General features: G+C 37.4%; 1 protein-coding gene across 5 annotated transcripts in view; it reads right to left on the bottom strand.

Annotated features, from left to right (window-relative positions):
• The window catches only part of ERC2 (ELKS/RAB6-interacting/CAST family member 2), a 782,253-nt gene that overhangs the window by 433,171 nt on the left and 336,591 nt on the right, over positions 1-12,491 (bottom strand). For all 5 annotated transcript variants that reach the window (XR_001145038.1, XR_001145039.1, XR_001145040.1 and 2 more), the window contains one exon: positions 4,094-4,231. Coding sequence is in view for 2 of the 5 variants with exons in the window: in XM_012720433.1 (XP_012575887.1) it covers positions 4,094-4,231 (138 nt within the window). In the remaining 3 variants the exon portion in view is untranslated. The remainder of the gene's footprint in view (positions 1-4,093; positions 4,232-12,491) is intronic.

Below are 12,491 nucleotides of genomic sequence, written 5' to 3'. Positions count from 1 at the left end.
AAAAAAAAAGTACAAAATGATGTAAAAATAAACTGTTATAAAAAACAAAACAAAAAAAACTTGGAGAATTATAATAAATATTTGAGGGAAAAATAAAATCTATTTGCACAACTGCTAAATATACATATATATATATACACACAGAGGGACCTCTGTACACTTCCCATTTCCTCCAGTGGTAACATCTTACAGAACAAAATATATTATAGCAAATGTCACACCTGGGGTATTGACACTGACATCATGATACCCAGAATATTTCCATCCTGATGGGGTCTCTCCTGCCACTCCTCCCTGCTATACTCACCTCTCTTAACCACTCGCAGGCATCACTGTTATACCTATACTGTTGCCATTTCAAGATGTTACATAGATTCATAAAATACAATAACTTTGGGGACTGTCTGTTTTCACACAGTTGTTAAGATTTTATTTATTTTGCATGGAAGAACTGAGGTGTAGACAGAGTAGGAAGGGGTGAGAGGATTCCCCAGAGACAGAGTGGGGAACAGAAGAGGCAGACTGACTGAAATACACTGCTGAGGGGAGCAACGGGCAAGACAAGAGAGGTCTGCTGTGCCATGTGGGTCAGGTACCTGGCTGGGATCTAACTCAGGACATCACAATATGAGACCCAACCCCTGGCCACCAGGGAGGCAGTTTTCCCCACAGTTTAATTCACTAAAGATTCATCCAGGTTGTTATGTGTATACCTTCAGCTACTGAGAAGTGTTACAGGGTACATACAGACCACAGTCTGTTTGAATTCACTCAATGAAGGATATCTAGATCGCTTCCAATTTTTGGTTATTAAACTGCTATAAATTTTTCAAGAGGTTTTGTATGAATATAAGTCTTTACACTCTAGCCACTATAGAACCATATATAATATATTGTATACCTATTATTCAGAGTGGTGAGCACACTCCAAGGATGTTTTAGTATCCAATAATGTCCCAGGACTGGGTCATGAGTTGTAGAAATCCAATAGAAGCAAGGAACATGTTCCTCCTTTCAAGGATTTACAATCTATATGGGAAGCAAGATTAAGACTGATATATTGAAATAATAACATTGCATGTCATCAAAGGCTAAATGAGAAACGACTCTTAAAAGAAATCTAGAAATGGAGAGAGCAGTGAGGGCTCAAGTGTTAGAGGAAGGTGTTCTGGATAAGAGAGCTACAAGCTATAGTTTGACTGATGGAGAATAATTATATTTAACATTTATCATGGGCTTACTGTGTGCCAAGTGCTGGCCTAAGCCTTACCTCTGTTAACTAATCCTCATCATTACCCTCCAGGGCAGATATTATTATTATCTAATTTTACAAATAAGGGATGAGAGAAAGTAATAATACCTATCACCTGACAGATCTAGGGTGCAATCCTAGGTGCTCTGGCCTCAGCCAACCCTCTTAATCCCTACACATTCTGTCTGCCCAGTAATAGAAGTAGAGGACCATTGCCTGGTCATAATTTAATCCCAGTGTGTTTCTTTGGTTTTATTTTTACTCAGAGTTATGTTGCGACCAAATGAGTAAGCCTGGCTTCATTAGTATGATGAGCTCCCTATGGGTCAAAGCTACTGAATAAATTAAAACACTTGAGCTTTAGTAACAGGTGAAAAGTCTGTGTGTAGAAAGGAAAGCACCAGTCTGGAGGAGGAGGAAGAGAAGGAAGAGGAGGAGGAGGAGGGGAAGGAGGAGGAGGAGGGGAAGGAGGAGGAGGGTGTGTGTGCATGTGTGTGTGCGTGTAACTGCTAAAGTAGCTGAACTTAACCCTCCAATTATATGTACTTTTCAATCTTTAAAATGGAAGAGCACAGACTTAGTGTTTCTCAAAGTATAAGTTTGACCATTTGTATCAGAATCACTGTGCATGATTGTTAAAAATCACAGGCTCCTGGGCCCCATAGCAGATCAACTGAACCGGAAGCACCAGGAAATAAGATTCAGGAAAATGTATTTTAAGATACTCCCCAGATAATAAGATTATTTGTATACACCAGATTTGATACCCAAAGCAATAAATAGAATAAATCTACTATCTTTTGCCCCATGATAGAGAATCTTGCCCATTCCTATCCAACATTTTGGTCTGTGCTTTCCAAGTACACTAGCATTCTGGTTTGGGCACTTTTGAAAATTCCCTCTAAATAAACTGTTCTATGTTTGCTTTTATTACTGTGAAAGACTAAATATCAGACACAAATAAAGTTGGAAACTAATCATTCAAAGTGAAAGCTGGCTCACATAATTGTTTGAACATTGTAATTTTTAAAAAATATTAACATGAATGCTTTGCAACAGGTCAAGAACTCTCTCCAGCTTACCGCAGTCACCAGCAGTCCCTGGTGTCTGCCAAATCACCTTGCTCAAGCATTTGAGGCATTGAAGATTCTCATCTCTTCATTTATCTGGACCAGTTCAGAAATTACAGCTCAGCAAACTTAGTATGTATTGTCAAAGTAGTTTCAAAGAGAATGGAACTCACTGGTCAGCTATTTTCAATGTGAATTCTGAAAATAAGATACCAAGAACCCTTAAGAGAATAGTTTTGCCCGCATGATTAAACTCTCAGGAAGTGGGGACAGTTAGAGATGACTAGACTCTCAGACCTCAGCTTTACTCCCAGGTGAGCTACTAGATCAAAAGAAAATGCTTAAGTAAAGGGAATAGTTTCCGATTTAAGGATTGTTTTGCGATTTAAACTACACTAAGTCAAATCTTAATAGGGCCAGGGTGGAGAGGAGAGTGATAAAATCCCACCAAAAACTCATGACATGAAAAATGACATATGCTTATTTCAGTCAATTTGAAAAGATAATCAAGAGACAGAAATGACATATCACTCAGAAACTGCAAAAGAGGTCCATAAATAATTAGTAGTTTTTGAACCAACATTCCCTATTTCAAATTTTCCAAAATCTTTACTATAGAGAGCTTTGGTAATAAATTCCTGAAAATGGAAAAAAAGAATATCTCAGAAAAAAAGCATATTTATTCTTGTAAGTCTTCAAATAACATCTTATATCTTATAATTTAGTCCTAAAGTTGTATGTTTCTAATTTTAATAGGAACATGAAAACTCTCTGGCTATAGAAATATGGCTAGTTTTGTTTTCATTTCTATATTTTAGAATAGAAAAAAGACTGTGAGATTATAGTATACATCCCAATAATCAGGGCAGTTTGCTAAATTACAGGCTCCCAAGACCTACTCAAGTTTCTGATATAGTTGGTGTAGGGGGGGACTAATAACTTAGATTGTCAACAGGCACATCCTTGTGATTCTGAAGTAGAAATCAAAAAAGGCTTCTTTAATATACACAGCCTGGGGAATTCATGGGTCATTTAATCTATTGATAACTCCTCCATTTCCTTTTACAAATGAAGAGACTAAGGAAATGAGAGGTTAACAACTTGTCCAAAACAGTAAGTGTCCAACCTAGGATTTGAAATCAAGCAGTCTAGTCTTAAAGTCCACATTCTTGACATTTGTGCAATAAAGCTCTTTAGGAAACTGAGCTATCAGAAGAGGAATTTCATTTGCAGAGTATAAAGAAATTCTGGGCTGGGCAATAGTATGTGCAAAGAGTCTGAGCCATTTCAAGCACACATTGTGCACTTGAAAATCTAGAAGACCAACAAAGGTAGAGTACAAAGAACAAGGGAAAAGAAATGGAGCCTGAAGCTGGAGGGAAAGAGGGAAGAAAAAAAAAAGGGAGGGCAAGCAAGAGGGAGGGAGGGCAGGCAAAGAGATGGTAGTAGAGAGGTGAACTAGAACCAGACAGATGAAGGGATGGACATTTTGAGCCAGGTTAAGGCTTTCAACTTTTATCATCCTAAGAATAATGACAAGATAGCAAAGGTGCTTAAGTAGGGCAAGGATGCTGTGAACAGGTTTGCATTTCAAAGGCACTCCTGGCTTCTTCACTGACCATCTAGTGAAGAGGGTTACATTTCAGAGGTCCAGCTGGGGCTGTGTTTGATGTGAGCTGTGTGGAGAAAAGCAGGCATGTTTAAATGCCTCCTCTTCTTCCAAGCGTGTTTCCCTAAATCCCGATGACCCTGCTTTTTAGTCCAAGCTCACCTTCTCTGACAAGGCCTCCTCAAGTGTCGCCAGTGCCGTATCCGTATTACTGGAGTCAGTCTGCAAGGACTTCACTCTGTCTTTCAGATTGGTCAGTTGCTTGTCTTTATCCCTAAGTTGTTCTTGCAAATTTTCAATCTGAAAATAAAAATCACCATATTTAATGCAAATGTTATTACATATCCACTGGCCTGAAGTAGAACTGTTTTTAGAGAATTAAGAACATCTAAAGAGATGTGATCCCACGCCGTGTGAGTCACACATGGTGTTGTAAACTAATGGAGCCCAACTTAAAAAGAAAAAAACTAAAATCCCCACTATATGAACTGTCAATATTATGAGGTTACACTTTGACTTGGATCCTGGACCATCTAGATGAGCACTTCATTCTTTCATGCAACTCAAACTTTGAACTTAAAGGACAATGTAGATGACCAGAATATGCCCTTCCATATAATTCAAGTGCTTCAGATGCATCAGCACTATTACTTCTATTACTGTCACTTTCACCAGCCCCTTAAGTCTTAAGTCCATAGACCTAGCTTTACAGTGAACCAGAGAAACATTTATTTAGTCAGTGACCAGCATTTATTTAGTCAATGACCAGACATCTACTGGGTACAAACACCCTATCAGCACAAGGCAGAACCTGTGTCAGCATTCACTCAGGCCTTTATTCAGCATTAAACTTTGTGATATGTCAAATGTTGTCAAGTGGTTGTTTCAAAGGAACATGAAAAGCCAAGTAGGTTATCACCAGTAGACTGTTAATGGGAAGAACTTATGATATAAATCAAATATAACAAGTACTAAACACTCCATTTGGCAACTAAGTCATGTGTTGGCAACCAACCAGTCACTTTTATCCACTATCTGCAGCCTGAAATAAACACACGGAATAGCCGATTATAACGCCTGTTCTGAGCAGCAGAAGCAAGGACCTTCTCCCAGGCATTGCGTACATTATCATTCATGCTTTTATTCTTTGCTTTCAAACCATGTATTTCTTATCTAAGGATTTTTAAAAAGCCCCACTGTACAAACAATTTGTTCATATTAAGGGTTTTAAAATGACACGGAAAAAAAGCAGTACAACTCTAAGATAAGTCCATTCAAAATATTTGTATTCTGCACCCAGGCTTTCTCAGGAAATTATTCCAAATGCATGTTTCCAATGTGTGACTCAAACAAGTTTCTGGATTACTGATTCATTTAGCCTGAATCTGGAATGGCGGTGTACAACATGACAGTTAGCTGTAATAATGAGTGTAAAATAAGAGGTGGCAGCTAGTAGCAGCAGCAAAATAGTTCTGAATGCAAAGTCTGACCCTGCTATATGTGATGTGGGTCTTGGTTAATTTTCCCAGTCGTCACAATGATATAGGCTACAGAAATTAATTATTTCTCCTTCCATTCTACCTTCCTGCCTTCTTCCTTTGCTGTCTTTCTTTTCTTTTTTTTTTTAACTAATACATCTTTTTTTAATAAGATATGTTTTCTGTCTTGAGACATCCTGACAATTCTGGTTATTTGGACCAGTAATTAAGTTTCTCCCTCAAAAATGCAGTTTTCTTTTTTTTTTTTTTTTTTTCCCGGGACCTCCCTGGTGACACAATGGGCTAAAGCTCTATAAGCTAACAGCAGCAAGTTCGATCCCCAGCCCCACAGGAGATCCACATGGTACAGCAGAACTCTCCTGACTCGCCTGCTGCTCCCCTCAGCAGTGTTCTTCATCACTTGTTCTGTTCTGCTCCCTACTCTGTCTCTGGCAAATCCTCTCACCGCCCCTGCACCTCTGGCCTGTACACTAGTTCTGTATACATAAATAAATAAATATTTTTTTTAAAATGCAGTGTTTTCCATCTACCTACCACTGTGAGCACTCAGTTCCTGCATGGAAAACAAAGGAGCTGAAAGTTATACTATTCTTCAGGCAATACAAATGCTTCCTCCATTCCAGTTGAGTATTCATGCAGCTATACAACAGCATAAACAAATACATGAATGAACAAGAATACGGATGGTTGCATATCAGAACAATAGTCAGTACAGAAAGAAACTGGCAACTGAGATAAGTTAAACACACCCACACCCGCAGATATATTTGTGTACATGTATGTGCAAACCATGCAGTAGCATGGACTTTGGACAATGGAAATAAAGGTGAAACGAAAATGGCTGTGAGGCTATGTGAGAACCTCCTCTCCACATACCAGAAACTCTACGGAGGTTGCAGAGCAGAAGATACACCTGTGTAATACAGCTGTGTAATTCTGACTACTCTAGGTACCTCACATCAGTGGAATCATACAATAATTATCTTTTCATGATAGGCTTATTTTACTTAGCTTAATGTCCCCAAGGTTCATGCATCTGGTAGCATACGTCAAAAGTTCCTTCCTTTTTAAGGTATACCAATAGTATGCCACATTTCCTTATCCATTTCTCTGCTGATGGACAGTAGGGTTGCTTACATGTTTTAGCTGTTGTGAATAATGCTATTATGGACTGAGTATACAATTATTTCTTCAAGATTTTGCTTTCAATTCTTTTTGGTACATTATGAGAAGCAGAACTGCTGGGTCATATGGTAGTTGCAATTTCATTTTTTTGAAATTTTATACAGTGCCTGTACCATTTTGCATTCCCACCAACAGCAAACTAAGGTTTCTATTTCTCTACATCTTGGTTAACACTTGCTTTTTTCTGGTTTGTTTTCTTTTTCTTTCTTTCAAATAGTCCATCTTAGTGGGTGTGAGCTGGTATCTCATTGTAATTTCAATTTGCTATATCCCAAAGATAATTGGTGGCCATACTGTGCTATTAATCATCTTTGGAAAATTCTTTATTCAAGTCTTTTGCCCTTTTTTGAATCAGGTTGTTCTTTTAGTTGTTCAGTTGTAGAGCTCTCTATAAAACCTGAATGGTAGTTCCTTATCAGGTTTGACTCACAAGTTTTTTCTCTCCCTCTGTGGGCTGCCCTTTTAGTCTGCTGATGTCTTCTGATCCACAATTTTTTAATTTTCATGAAACCCAATTTATATATTTTTTTCATTGCCTGTGCCTTTGGTGTGATATCTGAGACATCTTTGCCAAACTCAGTGTTGTGATACTTTTCCCTCATTTCCTAATGATAGGCCTTTGATCCATTTTGAGTTCATTTTTGTATATGGTATTAGGTAAGGATGCAAGTTCATTCTTTTGTATATGGGCCTACAAGATTTGCTCTCCAGTAACATTTGTTGAAAAGAGAGTCGTTTCCATATGGAATGGTCAGGGCACCATTGGCAAAAATCACTTCACCACATGTGTGAGAATTTATTGCTGGGCTTTCAATTCTATTTCACTGGTTCATTCTGTATGTCAGTCTTTATGCCATTATCACACTGTTCTAATGACTAGTGCTGTGTAGTCAACTTTGAAATCAGAAAAGTCTTCAGCATTTTTCTTAACTTTCAAGATTGTATTACCTATGAGAGTCCATATTAATTTTATGTAAGTTTTCCTATTTCTGTAAAAACCATCATTGGGATTTTGACAGGGGTTGCATCGAATCTGTAGATCACTGTGTGCTATATTTATACATTAACAATATTAAGTTTTCCAACCCATTAAAATGAAATGTTTTCCTACTTAGATATATTATCTTTAATTTCTTTCAACACCAGTTATACAAGACTTTAACCCCCTTGGTTAATTCCTTAGTATTTTATTCTTTTTGTTGCCATTGTAAATGGAATTGTTTACTTAATTTCATTTTCTGATTAGTTATTTTTTAAAAGATTTATTTATTTATTCGTGCAGAACTAGGGTACAGGCCAGAGATGCGGAGGGTGAGAGGATTCACCAGAGAAAGAGTGGGGTGTAGAACAGACAGATCGATGAAGTACACTGCTGAGGGGAGCAGCGGGCGGGTCAGAAGAGGTCTGCCTCGCCATGTGAATCTCCTCCAGGGCAGGCTGGGATCGAACTCATGCGGAAGTGGTTTAAGCTTCTTTGTGCTGCGCTTTAACCCGCTGCACCACCAGGGAGGGCCCTGATTAGTTATTTTTAATGTAAAAATTGATTTTCTGTCTTGATTTTGTGCCCTGCCTGTTTTGTAAATTCATTTATAGCTTTTGAGAGTTTTTTGTTGAACCTTTAGGGTTTTCTAATAAAACCATATCACCTGCAAACATAATTTTATATCTTACTTTCTGGTGTGGATGTTTTTCCTTCTTTTCATTGCATTTATCCTTGCTGTAACTACTAGTACTATATGGAATGAAAGTGATGAAAATGAGCATCCTTGCCTATGGCTGATATTGAGGAAAGTTTTCAGTCTTTTACCTTTGGGTATGTGTCTTTCATATCTGGCTTTTATTATGTCAAGGTAGTTTTCTTCTATTTCTAGTTTTTGTGTATGTTTAACATGAAAGGATGTCAAATTTGTCAAGTGCTTTTTCTGCTTCAATTGAGATGATCCTGTAGTTACAATTTTCCCTTGATTCTGTTAATGTGATATATTACTTTGATCAATTTTTGTTGAACCAATTTGATGTTGATTCATTCTTGCATTTCTGGAATAAATTCTACTTGATCAAGGTATATTATTCTTTCTATGATCTTTTGCATTTGTTTTTCTAATAGTCTGTTGAGAATTTGTATATCTAAGCTCATAAAAAAATAATGGACGGTAATTTTGGTTTTGGAGGATTATTTTGCATGTTTGTCTTTTATGTTGTCTTTTTTCTGTTTTGGGTGTGAAAGTAATACTAATTTCATGAATTGATTGTAAAACATTCCCTCTACCCTTTTTCAGAAAGAAATTAAGTAAAACAAATGTTAATTGTTTAAGTGTTCAGTCTATTTGGGCCTAGAAATTTCCTATTCAGAAGCTTTTAACTTATAAGTTAAATATATTTAGTGGTTATAAGGCTATCTTAATTATCCATTTTATCTTTGTTGAATTTTGGTCGGTTTTGGATTTTTTTTTAAACATTCTGTTACAGGGTGGGGAGTGTGTGTGTGTGTGTGTGTGTGTGCATAGCTATCATTTCTCTAGGTTAGTCATAAGTGGATTTCCTAGATCACAAAGCAAACACACATTTACTTGTGTTAGGCTGCAAACAGTTACCCAGATGACATGATGCTACTCTTTCTGGGTTATCTTTAAAAAAATGAAGATGGGCATTTTCTTGTGGCACAAGGTATTAAAGCACAGCACTCTGAAGCATCCACAGCCACTGCATCGCGGGTTCAATCTACCTTCATTTGGTTTTGATAAGCCTCATGTTCTGATCAACCCTCCATTTTGAGAACCAGTCATTGCCAAAGTGGAGACAATTAGGGGGTTCATCTTACTGTTTTCCTCCATCTTTGTATACATCTGATCATGTTCACACAAAAATTTGCCTTCCATGCCTGTCTTTTTCCTATTTATTTATTTGCTTGTTTGTTTTTGCAGCTGGGGCTTGCAGCTTTTGGATTTTAAACAGCTTGATCCATTTCAAGAAGCTATCAAATTCATGATTATAAAGTTAAATATTCCTCCACATTTTACTTGCCACAGAATCAGTAATATCTCCTGTTTCATTTCTGATATTGTTGACTGATATTTTCTCTATTTTTACCTTTGTCATTGTTGCTAGAGGTTTATCAACTATAGTGATACTTTTTCAAAGAAGCACCTCTGAATATTATCAATATCTTTATGGTTTCTATGCTTTCAATTTTAATAACTTCTGCTCTAATTGTATTACTTATATTTGCTTTGGTTTATTTTGTTTTTATTTTTCTGGTTTACATTGATAAGAATTTGATTTGCAATCATTCATTTGCAACCTTTGCTCTTTTTAGTATAAGCATTTAATGCTATAAGTCTCTCTCTCAGGTTGTTATAATTGTTCTCCACAAATTTTGAAGTTTGTTCAAGTTTCAGAATACAAGTGTTGTGACTACATTTTCACTTTTCATTTCATTCTTTCATTCATCTTTTCTTTCCAGAAGTTATCACTGAACCATGGATTATTTATTTAGCATCTTTGAACTATAGGCTGTCTATTGATTTCCAATTTGAATAGTTAGTCACACAGCATATTCTAAGAGGTCAGAGTTTCTTTTCAATATATTTTACAATGTATTGTTTGTGTTGGTAAACACTACATGGACACTTGAAATGAATGTGTAATCTGAAATTTGTCAGTGAGGTTTCTATAAATGACAATTAGCTCTTGTATCTGATAGAGTTGTTCAGGTCTTCTACATCTTTGCTAATTTTCTGTATTTTGTCACATCAGCTACTGACAGTGTGACATTGAAGTTTCTAACTTTAACTGTGAATGGGTCTAATTCTTTCGGTTACATCAAATTTTATTTCATCTATTTTTAAGTTACTTTGTTTGGTACATGCACATTTAGGACTGTGATATCTATTTGGTGAATTAATTTTTTATTATAATATCACATCACTCACTGTCCTAGTAATGTTGTTTGCTTAGCTCTCCTGTATATATAAATATAGTCACTTGTTCCTTTTTAAGGTTGATTTAAAATGATAGTTTTTTAATATTTTACTTTCAACCTACCTGTATCATTGTGTTTAAAACGTATTTCTTATAGATAGCATATAGTTGTGTAACTTTTTTTAAAAGTTTGACAATTTCTGTATTTTGACTGGCATGTTTTATATTTATGCATACAGAAACTGGGGTACAGGTCAGCAGTGGAGGGACAGTGAGAGGATTCACCAGAGACAGAGGGGTGGGCAGAACAGGCAGACTGACAAAATACACTGCTGAGGAGCACAGTAGACAAGACAGAAGAGGTCCTGCCACCCCATGTGGGTCACCTCCAGGCCAGCAGGGGATCAAACTCAAGCTGAAGCAGCTGTAGCTAGCTTCCAGGGCTGTGTTCCAACCTGCTGTGCCACCAGGGAGAGCCCACCTATTTTTTATTGTTATCAAGCACATTTGAAATATACCTTATGAGGTTTGTTTTGTTTACTTTTTCTATTTATACCATCCATTTTAGCTGGCAGGGTTGTGTCCATTTATATATGAGTTCTGGCTGACCTCCCTTGTTTACTAATATTCTGCTGGGGCAGAGCAGCTTGCTAGCATCATGGGTTTAGGTGCTGAGAATAGGTTGTCCTGCTCTGACTCTGCTAAAGAGGCTGCAGTGAGATGCCTGGGCTTGCCATTGCTGGAAAGTGTGAGACGGTGGATTGGTTGGCTCGCTGGGACTCTATAGCAAAACCTTCATGGGCAGACTTGGCCACTGCTACATCCCAGCTGAGGACTTAGTCCTCTTGTCCAGTCCTTCGCCAGAGAAAACAGGCATTCCCCTCTCTTCCTCCCACGCTTCCTCCCTCACTTGTCTCTCTCCTCCACCCCTTCTTTTCATCTATTTTGGTTGGCCGTTCAGAGCTGTGGGGTTTGCCAGCTCCTACACAGAGATATATGAGGAATAAGAAGAAAATCTATGGACTTCACCCTGATGTCCTTCTTCCATTCCTGAGATGCCTAGCCAATCTTGCTTCTTCTTTCCCACCTTTCAGAGTCCTTTAATGACTGTTGTATTATTCCAGACAATCCAAATTAAGTTTTATTAGAGAGAAGAAGCAGGTACAAGAAAGGTTGTGTCATCTTGTCCCTGAACTGGAAGTCACTAAGTTTTTTTTTTTTTAAAGAAATGCATTGTTTAATTTATTCTTGAAAATCCCATCACATTTTTAAAATAAAATTAAAAAAAAAAGCACAGTAATTTGGTAAAGATTCTCCAGGCAAGTAGTGACAAAGGCAGCATTCACACACAAGTGCTGATTTCAGAGGTGCTGGCCTATTGCAGCCTCCCCATTGCTCTCCAGCAGACTTCTAGAACAGGTTCTCTCAGCCTTTGTCAGGCACTGACATAACTCAAGAATGATTCCCAGCAGATGACAGGGTGAGTAGTTTTAGCTGAGGGTTGAATAGTTCCCAAACTTGCCTCCTTCATTTATGATTCACTCCCAAGTGGCATCAAGCTACTTGACAAACAAATGCAAACAAACTCAAGCAAACTCACTGTGTTGGCCAATATTCTCTTGGCAAAAATGTCAAACACAAAGTAAAGGGAAGAAAAATTTACATACCACTAAAGATTTATATTTCTTATCCTGGCATTGACACATAGTAGGTCTTCAGTAAAAATACTTTGGAATATAACCAAAATGAATCAGATTTTTTAAATACTGGATGAGCCTTGGCTCAAATTACCTCCCACCAGTGTTCCTAAGAACAAACAACCGTATCATGACACCCTGTGGAATGTTTGAGACACTACACTCTGCAAGTTCTACCAAAGCCCAGATTCAAATGGACAAGAGGAAAGCAAGAAACAAAACAATGCCTGGAAATGCCTAACCAACACTGACATGTCT

This window comes from Condylura cristata, unplaced genomic scaffold (genome assembly GCF_000260355.1).
Source record: "Condylura cristata isolate star-nosed mole 26May11 unplaced genomic scaffold, ConCri1.0 scaffold00004, whole genome shotgun sequence".
NCBI lineage: Eukaryota > Metazoa > Chordata > Mammalia > Eulipotyphla > Talpidae > Condylura > Condylura cristata.
This window is presented reverse-complemented; position numbering and strand designations above follow the sequence as displayed.